Here is a 22,448-nt window from a genome sequence, read left to right as displayed (position 1 = left end):
TTCCTAGAACATCACAAGTGGCACAATTCCAATCTGGCCCGTACCTCCTCACAAACAAATGGTTCCGTACGATTATCAGTACCAACATTTGAAAATGATATTGTCATGGCTAAACTGTATTTAAGCTCAGGCATCCCTTCTTTTGCCTGTTCATTTGATTAATGTAATGTGTCTATATGATATTTGCTCTTAATATTTTCACTTAATCACTTTTTTTCAATATAATAATTTATAATGTTATATAATGTAGTTTGTATATTTCTTATTTATATTCCTACAGTTTCATTATATTGCAGGATGAATCACACATTTTTACATACCTATATATTATGTTATTATATTTATTTATATGATTTCTCTTCTATATATAAACACACACATATATCCAGGAATAGGAGCAACTGCACATTAGTAATTTAGCATTAATGAAGCATTTCTGATATTCATTGTCCTGAGGTCCCCCGCGGTGCCCCCCACGCCTTAAAGACTGTGTGTGTGAGTGTGTCCACAGACTGGATGGGTGTGGGGGGGGTCGCAGTTTGATTTCTGCCTGTTTGATGGTCACACCTGCAGCAATGAAAGCACATGACCGCGACAGCCACACAGCCCATCCACAGCCAAATGAACTCAAATGACAGAAGCCAGAAGCATCATGTGCAGAACAAGTAAGAGGACAAGAGGATGAAGGCGAGGATGAAGGCGAGCAAAGCGGGGAGATGAATGAGGGAAGGTGGGAGGGGGAGGGCAAGCAGGGAAGACGTTGAGAGTGAGTAAAAAGTAGGAAAAGAAGAAGGAGGAGAAGAAGGAGAAGAAGAATAGGAGGCTGTTAGAAAAGAAAGAAGAGGAAGAAGAAGAAGAGGAAGAGGAAGGGACAGACCTGAGTTCGTCCAACCTGGTGAGTCCGTGTCTTCTGGGATCACATCACAGAATGGACAGACACAGACGGAGGAAAGGAAGATGGATGTGAGAGGATGCACGAGGGGGTAAGGGAGGGGGGAGGGTTGGTGGCAGAGGAGAAGAGGGAGGGAGGGAGGGAGGGAGGGAGGGCGACCCCATCGCCGTGGTCGCCGGGTGTGACAGGTTTGTGGGGTCAGAGTAAGGTGGGAGAGGAGGGACACGACACAACAACAGTACGACACGACAACAACAAAAAGGACAACAACAGAACAAACAAACAAAATCATAGCGCACACCAAGAACACACAAAGTCCACCATGGGCGCGGTGAGGAGTCAGGAGAGGCTGAGGTAGAGGCTAAGAGTTTGGTTATTAGAGATCGGGGTGGGGACGGGGCGGTTGGGAAGCTTCTGTGCTTTAAAAGGGAAAAGAGCTGAAACGGTAAAGACATGTGTTACTTCTGGGGGTGGGTGGGGAGGAGGGGGAGGAGGGGGAGGGAGAAGTGGATGTCACTTGAGTCTGCATGGGGCAACCGTGGGGAGACAGCCTGGAAAAATAACATGAAAGAAAAATAGAAGAAGAAAAAAAAAGAATACAACAGAAACGGAAAGCACGGAGCGGCGGGCGCACGAAAGAGAGGCGACGGCCTCACGAGGGTTCAGCGGGAAACGTGAAGACATGACGTTCAAGATGCAGACGTGACCCGAGCCGAGTCGCCCACGAGCGCTGGCCTGCCGGCGCCGGCTACAGTATCCGTCTCAGAAGCAGGTCACGCCGGCTTTGAGGCATCTCTGTAACTTCAAGTTACATTTCCCCCACCTCTCCGGGTCACTCCCCCCTCCTCCCCCCTCCGCCTGCCGCTGAGATCCTGCAATATTGTAATATTGTGTAAGCAGCCCCCCCCCCCCTCCCTCCCTCCCTCCGCTGGCCACCAATGGCGTTCCTGTTCACCCTTCCTGTCTGATCTCCGTCCAGGAGTCTGAACCCGAGGAAACCTTCAGCGACAGCTGGGGGGGGTAGAAAGGAGCCCACTGTGATCAGACTTCATCTTCATAACCCCTCACACAGAATTTGCACATCTAGCTCAATTAGTACTCCATTAGGGTGAATAATGAAGTGTCACATGCATTTAAAAAAGACAATGTGAGACATCTGCCTCGCTGGCTTTCATCTCTTTGTGGCAGCTAACACCGTCTCATTAGGGAGTCAAATGATAATCGAGAGGGCAACGGACTTTTTCTACGCCTTTCTCCGTGGTGGAGCCATTGGCATAAGAGAGCGACATGTGACGCGGGAGAGAATAACCAAAAGGACTGCGTGTGGGAGGGGGTCTGTCGGTTGATACTGTTTGCTATTAGCATCTCGTATGCTAGCCTGACTGTTGCAAACACTAACAAATGGTTAATTCATGGAGGATGTATGTATGATGTACTTACAGTCCCACGATAGTAAATGCAGTGTTACCAGGGCTGAAAATGAGCTAGATTGCCGTAGTAAATATTCTTAAATTATAAAGGACACACTTTTTTTCTCACATTTTATGCCAGGCGTCCTTTAAGCTGGTGTCCAAGGTAAATCTTTTTTATAGCTCAAAGCAATCTCAGTAAATGAATTCTTAAAAAGAAATCTTACTACAATAACAAACAAAAAAACAAAAATATATTAAAACGGAACTCATGGTCCACATCATTGAGATGTACATAGAGAATATGCTGTTATTCTTACAGACATTCAATGGTAACGTTTGCTCCTAATATATAGAACACCATCCTAAATATACGAATCTTGGTTCCTTGGTTACAATAATTATCAGACAAGTGGATCTCTTCACCAATAAACGCCACCAGCTGCAACAAGCTTCCTTTCTTCATCTCTTGCTCATAATTCAGTCCGAGGCATTTTGTTCTGCTGCAGAACCAGAGACAGATTAACCTGCTATGAAGAACTTCTAGTGAATAATAAGATCAAGGTGGAGGGTGTAATTAAAACTGCCCCCTCGCACACAGTCGACGTTGAGGAGCCTCAACCGGCCGACAGATGGCTGCGAGTGTCGATAAAGAAGCGTCGGTGTGGTCACGCTGGAATAGAACGTTGTGGCCCGTCAGCCGTTCCAGGATACATAAAAATTGAGGAAAGACAAAGAGAGCAACAGAGGACCAGAGGGTTTAAACGAGAAGAAACAAGGAGGGTCTGAGACAGAAGATACCGACTTATGAGCACTTAAACACTACAAGGACGAGAGCGAGTGGAAGCTCATAAAAATAACCGTTTCCTTCTGGCTTTTTATAAACAGAACAGTTGAACATCAGTTACATTTGAAGCCGCCAAAGCCAACATCACGTGGGCATCACATGTCTGTGAGAGACGTGACAGGCAAATTCAAAGGGAGGTGGAGACGTGTTGCCAAGGATGAGGCTGATAGAGGCAACGCAGCAGCTCAAGTCCCATCAGACGTCCCTGCATTGAGCTCAGCATGACATCACACCAAGACACTGTTTCCGGGCTTTGTTTTGGGTGATGGTACGTGCTGTACAACTGAACCTAGATCCATTTACAAATGCTCGGTGCGCGTATCATCAGCTCCATGCTGCACTGCAAAAGCACACGCACACACAAGAGAAAGAGGGAGGCTGAAGGACGCCACCCAGAGGCGGACCTGGGTAAACTCATGTAAAACTTCTTTTAAAATCCGGCGCATTCCAAACAATTAAAGAGACTACTTGTAGAATTTTTCTTTCTTTGCATTATTCTAACATCCACATTCTACTGTCCAATTTCCAGGTCTGACTTCGGTGAGGCGCGAAGAAAGAAAGTATCCACACAAACTGTGAAGCACAGCACGAAAAAACTCCTCACAGATCACTCTGGCAGAATGTTGCTCAGATTTTAGAGGTGCAAACTTTTACATGAGTCCACAAAGAACAAACGGCTGTTCATCCTTTCTTCCTCTGCAGTATACATTGTTTACTCCATTAAAAAATCCTTTTAAAGCAGCCCTCAAAAAGTTATTTTGGAGGAGATTTAAAAAACAAGTTGTTCTCACTCCCTTAAGATCATCTTTATAAAACAGCATGAATCACTATTGTTAACTTTAACACAGTTTAGATGGTCTACAATGTTTGTATCATCTGTCACTGCGACCTCATGTCTTACAATTATTCATTATTATGAAAGCAGCACGCCCAGTGGACACAGAACCCCACAAATAAGCAGATCTAGTTTGCAGTGGCCACTCTGTGTTTTATCGTTCATGGACTCATGGTCTGAATACTCTTTCAAAGTGAAAGTGTCAGAATTCCACATCCAGACCAACCAACCTGCGCCAGCGAGGGAGGAGTTTGGTTGTGTCCCTCCGTCAGACAAAGAGCCATTGAGCCCTCGCTGCTGGTCCTCCCATGTTACCTCTACAGCGAGACACGCAAACACACATACAGCACAGATTTACACGCGCGCACACACACACACACAGACTGTTTGGACGTCAAAGCTATTAGGGACTTAAGAGAACCTTTTGTATCCTGCACAAACCTGGTAAGAGAAGGTTACACATATTGTCGACAGGGATAAGAGAGGCCAGTGGGACGATTAGACAGAAGGAGAAAGACCTCTTTGCCCCTTCAGCACTGAATTCATGGACAGCTCCTTATCAAAGATAATGCACTTTGCTCCATCTGCTGGCCAACAGACGTAGCAGCGCGTGATGGTCTAAATAGGAGATCACTCTGCAGTACTTCTACGGCAAAGTGCACAGACTGAAAGCAAAATGAATTGTTATGAGTTGGGAGGGAATAATCTACTTTAATTTCTGCCGGAAAATTTCAAGGAGTTATGTGCGACTGCCCAGAGTGCGTAAACGTGTTCAATAATCCATGTCTAATTGAAATCACTTGTGATTTCACAATGGATGATACAGTGGAGAGCGGGTTCTCTGTGAAGTGGAGCTGAGCAGGATTTGTTTGTGTTAAAGTAGACGGCGGATTTGGGCCGTCCTGCAGCCAGAGAGGGACGAACCAGCAGGGATCCCAACGACAGCCCTCTGTGCACACTAACACAACTCTTACATGCAATCACTTCAAATCAGCTCCTCACAAACTGAACACAGTCTATACAACAGACCACAGGTGAAGATTCTGGAGGGCTAATGGGAAAGAAGAACCACCAAGAGCAAAGAAGCAACGAGGATCACAGCAGCGAGCGAAGGTCACGCGTCAAGAACTCGTGTTGAGCGAACAAAGCCCACACAGCAAACTCACGCCATCACACTACTCTGGCTACTTGCCTTTCCTCCCATTGATCGGGGGGCCGGGGTTTTTTTCCTCACAGTCTGCTGCTGGTAGAGAGAGACAGATGGAGGCTGGTGAAACGATGGGTCTCTGAACCCCCCCCTCCACACACACACACACATAGACACTCGCGGGTCGCATCCACGTTTCTGCATGTGCTCAAACACACACAGGGACACGCATCCACTCACGCCCGGCGACACAACGTGGCTTCTTGAGTAACGCTACGCTGTTTCCACCGGGCCGGCCAGCACAAGCGCCACGGCGGTGCTGAGTAATCGCACAGCGCAGGCAAAGGACAGAAGCAGGGCACGTAAACAGATGGGAGAGTAGGAAGTGCAAACCGTGGGGAACTCAGTTTGTGCCAAAAGTCTGCCCATTCATTCCAGCCGGTGGATGAATGTAACGTACGAATGTACTCTCCCGCCGTACTTAATACATCCATTATGAGCAAGTGTGGGATTATTATTTTTTATGTTTTAAGGAAAAAAATTATAATTTCAAGAAAAAGGAGAAAAACAGGTTGGTTCGAAATTGGGTTTAGAGGCTGTTTGTGTAATTAAACACACACTCGCACACCTTCTTAGGAGTTGCCACAAATGATCAGATAACAAAATAGTTAGGTACGTGCAAGTGTTGAGTACGACTGTGGTTGGAAGCACAGCAGCAAGAGGGAACAACGGCAGGTTTACCAACAGTCCACAACTCGATCCCGTCCACAAAACGCTGCACACAAACCAGACACACACACATGCACGCAGACGTTTGTGTTACATAAGTTGAGTGCCATATGGCTCTGTGGGAGCTGCAGCACAAGGTCAGATCAATACCTCCCCCCACTGCCCACATAATGCCACTTTCCTGCGAGGTACGTCTGAGAGGGAGAGAGATGGGGGAAGGAAGGACACGACGAGAGAGATGTGAGGGAGGATAAGCGGTCTGACAAGACGAGAAAAAGGGGAAAAATTGCGAAAGATTGCGGCAGGAATAAAGAGGAAAAGGCAACACAAAGGAGCGACGGGGAGGTCCTGACAGAGCTTCTGAGTGATAAAAAAATAATGAGATGGCACAGATACAGAGGATAGGAAATACGAGAGAGAGAGGGAGATGGGAGGGAGACGGGCTTGTTGGCCGCTGTACAGAAGACAGGGAAAGCCCTCCTGGACTTTGACAATGATGGAAGAGTTCTGCGGGTGCTATGACAAGTCCTCCACAACTGCTGGAGCGTTCTCCCCCTCTATCTCTCTTTACTCAGTCATTCCCATCCAATCACTGCAAAGCTAAGAGAGCCGCACTCGTCACAAGTCGCTGCAGCACATGACAGTTTTAAATAAATTAGACTTTGTAAGCATCGAGTGGTTTGGTTGATACGGCATCAATGTCTTTAGCGACGTATCTCAGCATTCTAAATAGTTGAAGCTAATCAATGGCTCCAGGACAAATACAAAACTATGTTTAGAGTGTAGCTCACTGGTTCACCTGTGTGGTAATCCAGACAGGCCTGCAGGTAAGCACAACACAACGGAACATGATATCCAAACCGTACGTCAAACACAGCTGCAACGGAGGGAGGCGTTCAAGGAGCGGCGAGTAGCCTCCAGCGGACCCAGACGCCCCCCATTGCAGACCCGGTTTGGGCCTTCAGGGTGAGGTGCAGCTTGAAAACCTGCACGCCCAGTCTGAGAGACCAAACCCGCACATTCAGGTACAGACCTTCACTAGGCTCTGTTCCTTGGTCTCCATCTTCTGAGAGAGAATTTGAAAAGGGAACCGAGTAGAGAAGATACGGTATGTAAGGCAAAAGCAAAAACCAATGAAAGGTGTAAAAACAACCCGCCTATAAGGTTTGATCTATAGCTGATAACAGAGCTACTTCTCAGCCCCCAGTCAGTTGGGCCGACATATAAAAACAATGTCATCATGAGGCTCATCGTTTTGTCCCGCCTCCTCACAAACGCTGTAATATGTTCCCGGTCCTGAATACAAAGAGAAAAGAACCAAGGTGACTTACTTCTGTCTTTTCCCGTGGGTGGAAGCTGTGGGAGTTGCCGTCCTCGTCTATTGGACGCTGGTGTACTGGTGGGACTGGTCTGGACTGATCCACTACGAGGATGCGCCCTACATGACAAAAAGTGGCAGACAATGCGGTGAGACACAAATTGGGCCTGGCCACATCACAAGAAAAAAAAAAGGGAAAGTTAAAACATAAAAAATTAAAGCTATGTACAATGACGGCAGACAGACCCCAGTTAAATAATTTATTGTAAGGTCACATTTTTGCTTTCAGGCTCAATTGGAGATAATCAGTGACTGAAGCTACATTTAATTTGCGTAAAGAGTTCTCTATCGCAAAATGTAAAGCATCCAGTTAAGATTTCAAACTATTAAACAAAGCAATGAAGTTTGGCACATGGCATGGGAGTGGAGGGACGCGTCCACTGTACGGAACTGAGCTGCAATAAAAAAAGATGGCAGGTGTGAACCGCATGGGCAGTCGACTCATCAGGCTGCAAGGAGAGAAGAGTTCAATGCAGGAACGGCAGACCCGTGCAACCATGCGTTCAGACCGTCCCCAAAAGGCTTCAACTCAAAACAAAAGAAGAAAAGGAAACAGAAATGCCATCACAGGATAAACGGCATCAATTGATGTTAGTGATGGAGTCAAAGTAAAAACGCCGGCCCATCACTGCTATACTCACGCAAGCGTATGAGCAGTGTGTTCCAAAATAAAACGTCAGCACGCCCCCCCCCGCGGTGTCGGCCCGGGGGTGTCGTGCTCAGAACATGGGTGAAGCAAACGCAGCACCGGTGCCTTTGGGGACAGAACAGAAAGTGGGTGGTGTGTGGGCAGTCATGGCGGTGGGGTGAGGTGAGCTGGGGAAGCAGGGTACAGGGAGGGAGGGTGGGCGGATGGGGGGTTGGGTTGGGGTTCGTTCTGTGAGTTAGTCAGGTGGGTTCGGAGCTCACGGGACGGGGCCTGAACTGGTTTGAGATGCTGGCGCTGCAAACATTTAGCAGAGGTAGAGCTGCTCTGGGGGGGCAGGAATAATCCTGCTGGTTGGCTTAAAAGAAAAGAGATTCTCACAAAGTAGCTGAGTTCTACTTTGTTGCGAGAGTAGTAACAACAGTTACTCATTATTTCGATGTCTTTGTTACTATGATGAGCAAAACATCGGGCTAACATAAAGCCTTTGTAAATAGCCTAATATTTAGGCTAAGCTAGGTAGCTAACCTTGAAGCTAGCCTTACTAACTAACCTCGTTAACATCTCTGTCTATGTCTTTCTTGCATATTCCCAGTTAGCAGCATTCTAGTAGCTTTAATGAGTTCTCTGTGCTTCGTCCTGATAACGTTACTGTGATTTGTCCCCCTTATCGATGTTTTGAGCGAATGTTTGAATGATGTCTCCCTCCAGAGTAGCCCGGCCTCATGGGAAATGATTGAGCGGCTGAAACTCCACGTCTGCTCCTGTGCTTAGATGGTTTAGTCTCTGATCTGGGTCACACCTCGTCAAGGCAGGTGAGGGGGGGGCGGACCTCCCAGATGGCAGAGACGGCATGGACCTCATGAGCGAAGAGTCGTGGGGGCGTTCAGTGGAGCGCGAGCGGGACGTGGGCCGCTCTATAGAGGGCCGCTGGTCTGCAGAGCGGGACCTGCTGTGATACTCGTGTCTATCCATGGCTCCGTGGTTCCTACAGAGGTTATTGAGAGATAGGCAGGCACTCAGTGGGGCCCGAGCAGGGCAGGGACAATATGCTGGCAGAGAGGACCGCATGGAACTCGTCCAGAGTGCATGTGACTCAGTAACATACCTGTTCTTTAGCACGTTTCAACCCCAGACTTTACATTGCTGACCATTTTCTATATCATGCGGCCCAATTGGAAATTGTCTGAGAATCAACTTGGCACTGGAATGTATCAGAGTGAACTTCGTGTATGCGTGATGGTTCCATTTTGTGACCTCTGGGTCGTGTGGTGAATAAGGGGTGAGGCCCTCGGGTTGGTGGCAGGGACCATCTGCCGTCCCCACGGGGTGAGTGTGTGTTCATTGGTGCTCTGTTTGTGGCAAAGTGACATGTGAGGGAAAAGTGAAGTGCATCTTTACTGTACATTGCGTCTGGCTTGTAACTTGTGTTATTTCCTGAAATATATACACATCCACTGTACCACCAAGTATTTTTGGCACAATGAGGCAAAACCGTGTTGATCCGACGCGCTAGAGGAAAGAAGCAGGTGAGTTTCCCAACTAGGAGAATGAATCGATAGTTTACATGGAACGCATTTCACTTAGCAGACAAACATGAAGATAAAAACATTTTCATACAATTGCACATATAACGAAAGTGAAGGAAACACTAGCATTTGGACATACGTTGTCACGAGCATAGAGAGGGTTAAAGCATGCGCATTGTCGGTGACAACATACAAGTGCTGTCAAGTTAAATTGGTGGACAGTTGCATTCACATTCTTTATGTCTAATAAAACAAACAATATAAAGTATTTCACCTTTCTTATTCTAAAGTGCAGGAGACACGTTGCTGTTCTAAAGATACTAACAGCTGGGAGCTGCTACTAAAAAGGCAAACAGACAACAAAAGCTTTTTTGGAATGTTCATTTTTCTTAGAATTTGAAGGACACTCTGTAATTTGAATCATTTGACCTTTATTTAAAAGTCAATCTTATCATAGTCTGTATGTCGTAGTCTTATAGTGTCTGTAGCCTTTTGCAGCATGAACAAATGTCCAGTAGAGACGTCCTTTTTGTCTCCAATAGCAAAACAAAGGCCCATCAGTCGACCTTCAGTCGCCTTTAACACTCTTCATCTGCAGCCGTTCACAGTGATGGTCAACATGATTAGTGGCTTCACATGGTGAGGTTGTCACGGCCAAGGATTTATGGGTAATATGAAGGTTATGTCTGTAGCAAATGAACTTCTTATTAGGTGTAATTTGATGGATGTAGACACAACAGACCACGTTCTTACTGGATTCAAACCGAGCCCGAAGCGTTAGTCTGTCGATTTGGAGAAGCTGCTCTTAGTTTGCAGGGACGCTGCCGATTTTGTCCCACTCTAGATGGACTCTGGGGCGAAGCACTTAAACAGAAGCATGCACCACATCTTCCAATGTTCTGGAGGGAAATAAGCCCAAATAAGACACTTGGCAAAAGGCTCTACTGATGCTCTCCTCCGCCTTCTGTTTCTTTAACCTGCCCTCATTTCCTTTCAGTTCTAAGTGCTGTTTTTACTCTGCCAGGAACAAACAGGAACAAACAGAATCTGTGTGAAGAGAGGAGGGAAAGCTCGTCTACTCCTCAGTGGATAACACCTATGTAATGGCGACTTGCCTCTCTCTGTCCGCTCGGACCAAAAGAGAGGGGAAGACGGAGGGCTCTCGTTAACGGCTACCTGGGCCTTGCGCTCAGCCCGAAGTCGAGGCTCCGGGAAACTTTGTCACACTTCAACAAAGTCAGTGAGGCTCTCGCGCTTCGTCCAGAGGACTCATCACTTTTTTTCCTCCCGGAGGAGAGAAATGGCGCAAACATCAGGAGTGGAGTCATTTACAGCGTTTCTCGGGGGGGGGGTCTTTGTTTTTATTGGTGCATCAGGACGCTGGCGTGGGTCCTGGGGGATTGATGGATGGGGGTCAGCGGGCCTTTCTATGGTTGCTTGGAATGGCCTGGCAGCCCATTCAGGCCAGACACCAGACGCCACAAGGGCGAAACACGGAATCTACAAAACTGCTGTGCAGCCCAGAGCAATGCACGAGAGACGCCATTGCACAGGTGAGCGATACACAGCTGTCAACAGCAATGAAGGACAACACTAAAATCCACACACACACACCAATGAGCAACATACTGCTGTTGGTATAATGTACATGGGTACATAAACAAGGACATCCACGGATACACAGTCAGGTGGTGCTGGCCAGCTGCTGACCCAACAACCAGGAGACATGAGGCTGGCGTCAGCCACACAAATAGCTCTGAGGCCTCCGCATACGGAGGCAGTTGTGTGTTACCGCTACACAACCACAGCTTCAGAGCTGTGATGACGCTTTTAGCAAAAAGCCGATATCGAGACAGGATATCATTTTCTGTCATCACGGAAAAAATTAAAGACGGACGAAGGGACAACTTCAGGGGACCACAGGATGGCGTATGCACGGGAGCAGCGGCAGTGCATGTCAATACCTCTCGTAGTCATAGTCGGAGGAGTAGGCGCCCTCAGAATAGGCGCGGGCCATCCTAGTGGAACGCAGTAACCTGACTGCTTCCTCTCGGCAGATTGGGTACATGCGATGGTTGCGGCTGGCGGAAAAATATCAACAAGTGGTCAGCATTTTATTTATTTCTCCAGCAAAAGGGGGAAGCAAGATGAAAAACAAAATAACCTGCAAGGGAAGGATACTCGGAGCGCGCCGTTTGTTTAACCATCACATACTGAAAACACGCCTTGAGGGAGAAACCACCTCTGCTGGACAAAACTTCACAACTAACAAACACTAATCGACCCTCAGAATTGCCGTAGTCACTCTTTTGGTGTCACACAGCAAATGTTTGGAACAAAACAAGAGGAATGTTTACATGAGAATGACTGAGGTGATGAAAAGAGAGAATAAGCAATGCTGATACCAGCTGGACGGCTACTCATTCCCTCATGTGCTGTACAGAATGTATGTGTTTTGCTGAAGTATACAGTATATATACTCAACACATGATGTCACTGACTATCGGCAGATAAAATGGAGCATCCACTTCATCCAAAACATGTGTTGTGCATTGACAGTGACTGAAAACATGCTGTTGTGTCATCGTGTTCCACACCCAAATGAAAGACTGCCTCAAAGAAAAGAAAGGGGTTGAGACGGGGGCTTCGTGCATGCTCAGGTAAAAGTCTACCTGCGGTCGCTTTGGGGGTCTTCATTAGGCTGAGTATGTCTGGTTCGAGGTAGGGTGAGAAAATGGCTGCGACCACATGGAGGGAGGAGAGAAGACAGAGATGGATCTGAGATGGCGTCGAGGAAGACGCGGCGGAGGAGGCGGAGGAGGAGGAGGAGGAGGAGAGAGACACAGAATCATAGGCACACAGATGAAGAGGTGAGGTAAGGGAGGGAGAGAGAGATTTCTCAAAGAAATAACGAGGTAAAGAGAGTGAGGGAGCTCATAGGAAAGGTTGATGTTACAGTTTGGAGGAGGGGAAAAAACAGCCGAGGACGGTGAGAGATGCTGGGAGGAAGTCTTCCTCCGCTTTACCCCACTGACAGATGAAAGTGCGCACCGGCAGCTTTCACGGAGGGAAGAGCAGCTAAAGCCGCTCTCACTTCTACTGTGTGATTAAAAGAGCTGAAGACCACGGCACATGTCAGAAGATTTCTTCTTATACACACACAACGTTACAAAAAGTAGGTACATACAGGCAGAAAGACAGGGTTTTATTTCCTAAATGTTCTGGTACATTTCCAAATTCCCTGTGACTCATTTAAACGGTTTTCCAATAAATAACTGGGCGCTGTTAATTAAAGCAGCTGAAATATACTCAAGTGAGCACTGTCCCAGACAATTTAGATAAGTGCCTTTTCTGCGTCTGACACTGATTTAGGCCGAGCCTCAGCAGTATCAAATAAACCTAATTGGACGAGGTAAAGTAGCTGCGGCCCGGCACTGCCAAGGCTGTGATTGGACAACATTTTCCAACCCTCACAGAAAATAACTGCTGATGGGGGATAACCGGCCACTTCCCCTTAACCACCTGTTCCATGCAGATAGAGAGATACAAATGATGCATGCTGTATGCAGCATTTCTAGCAATGGAATGTTTCCTTTTTAATTATTGCTTCTGCTTTGGATTTAAAAGCATTATGATAAACTAGTTCCGAGGAACGGAGAATGTCGCTACCTACACACAACATCAGTTCCAAGAGAGCTTAAGGCCAGCGGCGGCGTGCATGAAGCGTATGCGTGCATTAGGACACCCCCTTGCATGTCTGCTCAACAGCCCCCCACTTGTGCTCGACAGCATCGGCTCCATGCATGTGCATGCATCCACCGCACACTCAGGTGTAAGCTGGAGCGCGCACGTGTGTGTGTGTGTACCTGTCAGGTGAGTAGTTATCTTCGGACACACTGTGGTGGTCCACTCTAGCGGAGGAGCTGTACTGAGAAGGCCTAAGGTCAAAGGCTTGATCCAGACTTCTGCTGTGTGACAGAAGTGGACCGGATCACGCCCTCATGTAGTCTACACGTCACACACTGACCTCTACTGGCCAAGGTGGGGTGGGGGGCAGTGGGGGCATGGGGGCGGGGCATATCGCCTCATGTTTATGTGAGACATTCAGAGTAATCTCATCAGGTAGAGTCCCTGTGGATCCCTTAAAGGCAGTTAAGGCTATACGTGTTTCAGCAGGGTGTTAAATACATCCGCCCCGAATTCAAGCCCAGTATTTACCTTGAGGGTGGGGGAACGCTGGGAGAGCGCGACCGTGCCCGGTTGATATCGGCCGACCGAGAGCAGTGGTTAGACGACATGACCTGCTCGGGGACGGACAGCGTGGAGCTCTGGAAGTCTCTGCCATTTGGCCGGTAGTCTGCGAAGACATAGGAGGGATGAAGATTAAGAGGGTGTTGGTGTCATAATACTCATAATGTGACCAAGCATTGCAGTGGTTTGAATCTCCTGCATTTGATTATAAATCCAGTGCAGATCCAGTTTAACCACAGCCATTAATAACAAGGAAAAGGGGCCAAACTTCATAGAACGTGCACTAAAACATTAATCTGCAGAGGCACAGCTTTTCATTTGTCTTTATGCTGAGTCTCTATATTCTAGAAAACAAGGTCTAAGTTTCAATAAAGGTGGAATAATTCACCTGCTGTGTTAACATTGTGCATTAAACATGAAAAAAGCCTTAAAAAACCCTGAAACATTATAATGAATTCTTCTCGGCGAGGCGGATCGGTCTATTGAACTTGAAAGAGTTCATTAACCGATAATCAGACGTGGCTTGCAGCCATGGTTAAGGTCAATGCTTAGCACTATTAAACTTGATTGATATTCAACAGAGTGTGTAGCACATCGAAATGAGTTATGGAAAACCCTGAATCAAACGTTGTTAAAGAAGGAAAGGTGGGAAAAATTTGAATTCATGTTATGTTGACCTTCACTAGAGTTTGAATATGATGAAAGAGTTGACCACACAGAATGACTCAAATATTCAAACTGAGTAACCTGTCCTGAGTGCAAGCAGATTCAAATCCAATTCTCATCACGTCTGATTATTTGCTCTTCAGATTTTAATAAATAAAAGTTAAAAAGGAGAAGAAAACAATACACGTGTTCTTAATCATGATGCCAATTCGATTTGAAAGGGAAACAACGACACACTGGAGCAGCAGATTAATCAGGCAGCGTGCTGATCTATTCTTCCTCTTGAGATGCGGCCTGACGCATGAGCACACTGTCTGTTAAGCTCATCTAAAGAGGAGAACCGTTACTGAGGATTAGCAGGGTGGAACTAGAGGAGCGGGCGCATCGGAGCAGGAGGACAGCAGGGACGGGCCTGAGGGTCAAAGCAAATCCAATCGTACCGCACAAAATGTTATCACGTGACTTTTCACTTCTGAAACTCCAAGTGCATCAAAAGAGTGCAACAACAGGAGTGACGTTTGAGTTGGGTGGGTGAGAGCAGTTTGGTAACACTGCCCCAAACAAGGTGTGGTTTATGTGGAGTAACCACGTCATGATCCCTGGAAAGAGGTGCTGCTGTTGAGGTTCTTCAAATGTAGTTCTTGTGGCGCCACAAGCTGAGTGCCATTTCGTTTTGTTATATAGGAGAGAAAGCAGGAACCGCGAAAGTTTTTGCCAAATAGATTGGCAAAAACTGTTTATTTTTGGGCTGAATTGTCCCTTTATTAACGCAAAGACTGTGTAGAGAGGACGGTGCGATCGGAGCTGAACAAAGGCCGATGCCCTTGCCTGTAAATGAAGTGAGGGCGACCGCCTGCCGTGGGGAGGCTGTGAGGGGCTGATGAGAATGTTAAAGAGGCGTCATTGAATTGGGGATTTCCTTCAACGACAGACAGCATCATCAGCGAGGGGCCGGCCTTCGCCACGGCAACCGAATGTATTGGCTTCTCCCTTCTCTTCGTCTCGGGGGCCGTGCCTCTGCTTATGTGAACTATCGCCACAGGATAAATCAACAGCTTTCCAGCCAATAAGGTCGGGACAGTTTCTGAGGTCTCCAAGCGGAATAAAAGAGAGAAAAAAACAGGGATGGTTTCAATTTACAGAGGATAACAAAGAGCCTACTGACTAATTGTCTTTCGAATTAGAAAACAAAAGACACGTCTGTATGTTTTTCCAGGGTTTTGCTGCGTCTTTCAGCGTGGTTTACGGGTCGGTGTCGCGCGTGGGCCAGCTTGAAGTGCGTTTTGTCCTGGGATGTGAGGCGGGGGCGAGCTCAGCACAGCCGCAGCTGACAGGATCTCAGCTCTCCCTCGGCGTGCTGCAGCATTTCACACTGCTAATGTGATATATAACAGCAGCGGAAGCTCTTCAGGCCAAGGAGCGATTTGAGGGGTGGTGGCGTGTGGGTGGTGAGGTTAAAATGAAGCATAAATGTTTAAGATGTCCAGGTGAAGCAGCCCAATAAACATGGGAGACTCGGTTGTCCCTTTGCTTCAGACCGGTTCCTTCTGCTTCCCAGATTTCTTTCCCAGCCACTCACGAGTTAACATAAATATATATATATATATATTACCTGTTATTACCCCAACACCATCTTCACAATCGTAGTCTGAGATCTCACTGTCACTTATCCTCTGGGATCCTTCGAGATAAAGACATAGAGAGAGACATTGGAAAATACAAGGGACATTTTCATTCCCTTTCATCTATTCTTCCATGTTTTTCTATTGTCTCCCTAAGACGCGTCCCGCCGTCATACCCCACAACTACAGCAAACAGTCCTCCAGGAGAGCGATTTGGATGATTCATGTCAAATTATGCATCAGCTGTAACAAATAACGCCGCATTTCACAACGAAAATAACAGCAGATCTGTCTTCATCTGGTCCGAGGCTCTTTGAGGCGATACATTCAATCACTCATCATTTGCATGTGAAGGTGATGCTGCATTACAGCTTCTTCTTCATCTTCTCCAGAAGCCTCATAGTCCTTCCCTGTCCCCTCTCTTTAAAGTATGAACCCCTCCCCGAAGGCCCCCAACACACACACACACACACACACACACACACACACACACACACCGTTCAGTCAACTTAAATCAAGCGGACCAGTGTGCTCTATCAGACATGACAAGTGCTGCACTCTGGCAGCGCCGCTCCGAACCTCTCATCTCAGTCGGCTGCAGACTTTTTACAGCTGTCAGCTCTTTCACCTCACACTTACACAAATGGCCAGAAAATCATCCTGGTAGGAGGGGGGAGGGCGGAGGGGGGAGGGGGGGGGTGGGCGAGTGAGCCTAAAGTGTGTAGTAGGAGCAGCACGGGGAGGCGGTGCTGCGTGACGCGGACTACAGTCCAGCCGGCTGAAGCAACAATGAGAGACAAACAGGGATTGTTGAGAGAAAATACGACGCCAACTAAACAAATGTAGTAACAATTCATTATTAATAACCATCCTTTCATTCGTTTTCTTTATAACTTAATAATCCACCACCGTTCCAAGGACACCATCCAATGACCATGATCGAGAAAACATTGGAGAAAGCAAAGAAGAATGAGTCGGCTCTCTGGTAACGACTAGAACAAACTAAAGTTGCATTACAGAGGAAAGGCAAGTGGTCAAAATCACGGCACGATGTCGCCCGGGGTTTTAGCACTTGACGTTTTGCAGGATAAGGTGTCCGGGTTGCAGGTTGGGATGGTGAGGTAGTTCATAGGAGAGCACACAGAGAGGGGGAGACCACTGCCTGCTTAACCTTTGTATCCCTGCAGCGTGCATGTGTCGGCTGCCCCGCGCCAAGCGGTATACGAACGTACGCCAGCTCCCCCCACCCCCCCCCCCCATTAAACTCCATGTGGGGCAGCAGAGACATGCGGCCTTCATGGAGGAATGGACTGGGGTCAGAGAATCAGGGCACAAGGATGCATCTTTGCAGGGGACAGGAGAACACTGAGATGCTCGGCCAGCATTACCTGAGTTGTATGAATGTGAGCCTGAGCCTGTAAAAGCAGAAGCAGTGAGGGTGATGTGACATGCACGATAAACACAATAACTGCAACGACTAAAGTCAGCAGAAACAGAAAACCAGGCGGGGCAGAAGTTTAGTGTGTGTGAGCCTCAACTAGTATACAGGATCTATACGAAGAGCTCCATCGTCAGGGAATTGTGTGTGGAGGATCATTTATACCAACACTTTCCTCCCTAGGTGTATAATGTACTACTGTAGAAAACTCTTGGTTTGAATGAAGTTATTTCATAACGGATAAAGTGTGTGAAACGCACTCTGGAGCCGCCGCGTGGGACTCTCTCCGTGGAGCTGCCTGCGCTGTGTGTTCGGGGAGGCACGTGGGAGGGGGATGGAGGACACGTCGTGGGTCTGTAGCTTGTACCAGTGTGGCTCGTCGTCCAGGAGAGCCGTCTCAAGCTCAATGAGGATCTGACGGGGGAAAAGAAAACGGTCCACGGTCAAAAATGTCTTCACTGCAAACGATCGCAAACTAGCAGATTTTTTTTTGTTTCCCCTCCATCCCTTAATAGTCAGTGACGATCCAAAACAATGCCTTCCCCCTTTTTACTTTACGGTTTAACACAGTAAATGAAAACACCACAGCTCAAGGTCCGTGTTCGACAGGGGCCGGACCCCCACAGCCACGTAAGAGCTTTATCGAGGGCTTGACCCCATTGGAGGGGATTAGCTGAGATGCTGTCAGTGAGCGTCCGTGATGGGTGATGTCTGCTTTTCTTACCTCTCCCAGGAATTCGCTCTCCTCTTCCCTCACCCTGGCTTGGTCCCACAATGTGATCTCCAGCATGCGCTCCCGAAACTCCCGCCGGTGCACCGGCGAATACATAAAGGTCTGGTTCCATTTGGGCTCTAAGGATTTCTTTACCGTTTTTGTTCTCCTCTTGCTTTTGTCACTGGAGGAACAATAATTCAAACTGTTTTTATTTACAACCATGATAGGGGAGAGCCACGAATACAACAGGTCAATAACACGACACAGCACAGAGCGCATCACCGAGGCATGCTGATGATGGCAATGAGATGGAAGGAACTGCTTGACCAGAAGCAAAACTGCACTGAATGGCCAGCAAAGAAGTGGGAAACATCCGCTTACATCCCTACAGGCTAATCTGACGCTAACAGGTTAAACAACACTGAAACATGACTGTGTGACATCACAGGCAAAGACCACAAGAACACAAAGATCCATTTTCTCAGACACACAACAACTCAGCTTTATGGACCCATAAATGTTCGATTACTCCCTGAACAGAATGAAGTGATATTAAACGAGTAGGCAGAATGGTAACTGTTTCTGCTCTTACCTTCTATCGGGGAGGAAGTAGATTTTGACGTAAGGGTTCCTGGGCCTGCCGTCTTCCCTGGCTGGCAGGTCTTTGGCGCCCAGGATGGTGACAATTAGCTGATGGCCTACTTTGTCGTACCACAGTTTGACCTGCAGGGGCAGAGCAGAGACAGTCCGCTGAGGGGCCGAGCCGGGACAGCGGGAACAGAAACACACAGAGGGACTAATGCGGGAGAAGACAACGGCATCCAATTAGAAGTAGAGCTACTACAGGAACATTGGCGTCTTTTATTGGGAACTAGATCATTCCGGCCAGGTTTTTTTCGACTACAGCACAGAGTCTTCTCCTGTATTTAGCCTTAAGGGAAGAGGGGGAATATGTCTAACGGCTAAAATGATTTCAGGCCACATGCTTGGCGGCACAATTGATCAGAGTTTAATAAGGCAGTCCAGATTATTTGAAGTGGGGTTGTATGAGTTATTTCCATAAGCTACTGTAGGCGGTGTACTGCTCACAGGGAGCTAGATGGATCTTTCTTTCAGGAGTGTAAAAACTGCTTTGCTCCCGTTCTGGTGCTCCAGACTGGGGCCTTGCAGATCCCCGTGTAAAGTAGCTCCTACAACCACTTTTCAAAAAAACTCAACTATTCCTTTAAGTGCTGATAAGCAATATCAACGTTAATATGGTATGATGATGCTAAAAATGTATCTATGATATTTTAGCGCCTTGCCCTCTGATGAAAATATGTGTTTTTGTCTGTGGAGTTTTTTTTTCATTACTATCGGTGTTGTAAAATCAATGTGTTTATGTTAGTCATTAAAAACTCCCCTTGGAGGGATGAATAAATGGAAGTGAATGCATTTGACCCAAATGCAATTTGCACTGAAGTGAATTGAAGTGAAATGCTTCAGGCAAGAGCCTCTGAAGTTAACAGTGTGCTCTGTTGAAATGATACCGTCTACTAGTGATGATGCTGGCTCTAATAATGTTCTCTAAGACGTTTGATGGCCATTCATATGGAGAAATCAATCATGCTGTTGCGAGAGAAGTTGAAGACAGTTCACACTAAAAGGGAAGTATGGACGGCCAAAAGAAAACACTTAGAAGAAGAAAAAACTCCAACGTAGGCCTCACAGAAAGTACATGGAATGAGAAATAAAACTTCTAAGCTTCTGTCCATACTTCTCTGAAAATATGATCATGGAAAGGGTCTGTGCCATTTCAAAAATAACTGCCAGCTATACGTGCAGCAACGCGAAAGAAGAGCATTCAAAACAAGTCGTGTATGCAAAAACAAATTGTACCAAGTAATCTCAAAACTTGTGGCCCACCAAAACACCAGATACTAAGCATGCATCTGTGGAACCATTGTGATAGTACGAGTAACAACACATTTGGTTTATAGTAAATAACTCAAATATTTAAACTGTGGCTTTACAATGAGTCCATCTAATAATGAATGAACTGAAACATAAAAGCTGATAACAGATTAAAAAAACTCTCTGACTCTTTTGACTCCTCATTCAATTTGAAAAACCCAACCTGCATTTTCTATGCATAATAACAATATTCTTCCATCCAATCTGCTCTCATGCTTCTTGTACTGTCAAGTTAAACAACATATTGTGACCGGGTCAAAGTAGGAGGGGTAACCTTAATGCTGGTGAACCACGATTACAGATTCACACACAGTGAATATACTGCGTATTACTAACCAAGAGAGGCCTCTCAGTGATGTTGAAGATGACTATTAAAGAGCGAGGCCCAACCTTCAAAGCATTTGTTGTTTGCGAGGTACAATTTGCTTGGACTGTCATCTGGACGGGATATTTTGTTTGTTTGTTTTACTTTCCCATTGAAACTGCAGCCTCATCCATTACAAGCTGCTGATCAAAACTACTCCTGAAGATGAGTAAAACAGGAAGCAACACGTCCTTTGTCCTGAGACAGTTCAGGGAGACACCCTCCTGCATTGCCACGGATACAGAAATGTGTGACACGAGGTCGTGGTCAATTACTGGCGTCAAATCAGGCAATGAAAGAGTGTCTCTTTAAACCTGTGAGGATTAGTCCAGCATGCAGAACCTAGGAGGAATGAGGTGAAGGGTTAAAATGAGATAGTGACTCTCATCGTAACGGGGATACCAAGAAATCAAACTGAAGAGAATGACACAATGCACTGCAGTAAGAGGAAACTTGAAGCTGCCATTTCCCCGTGAATGCATTTTTCCAACAGAAAGTCAGCCAGTCGACAGTCAATGAGCAAAGACCAAATAGTGCCCTTCAGACGGGGCCCATTACCTGGACCCTAGGGGAAAAAGGCGTTGTTCTTCTACTAAGGCTTTGGCTCTGGATAAGCAAAATTAAACAGCAAAAAAAAAAAAGAACAGAAAAAGAAAAAACAATAAAAACCTCCCACAAAACAGTTACAATACAGTCTAAACAGCATCAACAACAGACGTCTGTAGTTTCAGGCCAATGGGCTCATCTGCATGTAACCATCAATGGCCCCCGATCTCTTCTGCTGCTCTGGACCGTTCATCCTCGGCTCCACGCAGTGCGTCACGGCGACCTTAAAATCCTTGTTGTGTTTGAAACAAAAAACTCCAAATAAACCACAGAGAGCCACTAACAGGCAGTGCTCATCTAACAAGGTTAATTCACTGGACAGTTTCACTAATCAGTTGGATTAGTTGGAACATCTGGGCAAAATTCAGTGCTCGTTTTAAACTGGTTGGAGCAGTGTTAACGGTACTGCGTCAGTCACGTTATTCTACACTCCATTACAGTAACTGGAATCAAACTATTTCGTCAGACCTCGATGTTCTGGAGGTGTTACCTAGATGCTAAACCGTTTTCCCTGTTGGACCCTTTATCTTTTGCTTTATTGCAGCCCTTTACCCAATTTACCCCAGGAGGGTTTTTACACTAATGGACAACACACACAGTAACCTGATCTACAACCCGGTGCAGCGTTGGTGAAGGGCCTGTTGAGAGAAGCTGTTCGCCCAGCGGTTTCATCCAGGATTCAAACTCACATTATATTACAAGTACATTCCAAAATGTAGAGGATTTCACAAATGGTCGTGCTGAGGTCGCTTACTGAGAGCTGTCCTGACAGGTACTGGGGGGCGTCCCTCAGCATGCTGGGACTCATGGGGGACGTGACGGAGATGGACGGGCGATCCATCTTCTGAGACTCAAAAGAACTCGAACCTGAAGGCGGGACGGAGACGCAGTCAGATCATTCTGTAGGGATGCTGTTTGTAGTTTTTAGGACCATTGAGGGAGCAAAACCAGAAGATGAGGGGTGGGAGGGGGGTGGGGGTATAGTACAGATTCTTTGAAAAGACCTACTTGATTCCAGTTGTGCATGTGTGCTGTCTGGTATCCTCGGAATATCTCTGAAAAGAGAGAGAGAGAGAGATTGTGTGAGGCAAAAGAGAGGGAGGGGATGGAAAGGATCAATTTGAGCTAATGCTGCCTGCACCCTCGCACTAATGACCGTAAGCACCGCATTAGTCTTCATTCACCCAGCAGCTCCCTCGGCAACACAAAGCAGGTCAGGTGCGGGCAACTCGAGGACCTGCGGCTGTTTGTTATTTCTTTGAAAAACAAACGGGACGTCGCCGGGCGGCGTTGTGCCGCCGCGTACGAGTCCGCAGCCGACAGAGCCGGATGGAGAGAGGAACGCGGTTTGAATAAACGAGACGGCGAAACCTATATTCCACGTAGATTCATCCAATGCCAACCTACATATTAGGGATTAC

General features: G+C 46.9%; 1 protein-coding gene across 46 annotated transcripts in view; it reads right to left on the bottom strand.

Annotated features, from left to right (window-relative positions):
* Positions 1-22,448, bottom strand: part of rims2a (regulating synaptic membrane exocytosis 2a) — a 110,064-nt gene that overhangs the window by 23,536 nt on the left and 64,080 nt on the right. For 8 of the 46 annotated variants that reach the window (XM_078095460.1, XM_078095451.1, XM_078095459.1 and 5 more), the window contains 14 exons: positions 22,036-22,082; positions 21,782-21,894; positions 20,980-21,027; positions 18,697-18,827; positions 18,114-18,306; positions 17,650-17,803; positions 17,340-17,366; positions 15,942-16,010; positions 13,631-13,769; positions 13,279-13,380; positions 11,377-11,493; positions 8,686-8,871; positions 7,191-7,297; positions 6,893-6,925 (listed from right to left, as the gene is read on the bottom strand). In XM_078095460.1, the coding sequence (XP_077951586.1) occupies positions 6,893-6,925; positions 7,191-7,297; positions 8,686-8,871; positions 11,377-11,493; positions 13,279-13,380; positions 13,631-13,769; positions 15,942-16,010; positions 17,340-17,366; positions 17,650-17,803; positions 18,114-18,306; positions 18,697-18,827; positions 20,980-21,027; positions 21,782-21,894; positions 22,036-22,082 (1,466 nt within the window). Of the gene's footprint in view, positions 1-6,892; positions 6,926-7,190; positions 7,298-8,685; positions 8,872-11,376; positions 11,494-12,084; positions 12,151-13,278; positions 13,381-13,630; positions 13,770-15,941; positions 16,011-17,339; positions 17,367-17,649; positions 17,804-18,113; positions 18,307-18,696; positions 18,828-20,979; positions 21,028-21,781; positions 21,895-22,035; positions 22,083-22,448 lie in introns of all 46 variants that reach the window. The other 38 variants (XM_078095468.1, XM_078095456.1, XM_078095466.1 and 35 more) reach the window with 25 other exon arrangements.

This window comes from Gasterosteus aculeatus, chromosome 20, assembly GCF_964276395.1.
Source record: "Gasterosteus aculeatus chromosome 20, fGasAcu3.hap1.1, whole genome shotgun sequence".
NCBI classification, from domain to species: domain Eukaryota; kingdom Metazoa; phylum Chordata; class Actinopteri; order Perciformes; family Gasterosteidae; genus Gasterosteus; species Gasterosteus aculeatus.
The sequence above is the reverse complement of the archived record's forward strand: the minus strand, read 5'-3'. Positions and strand labels throughout refer to the sequence as shown.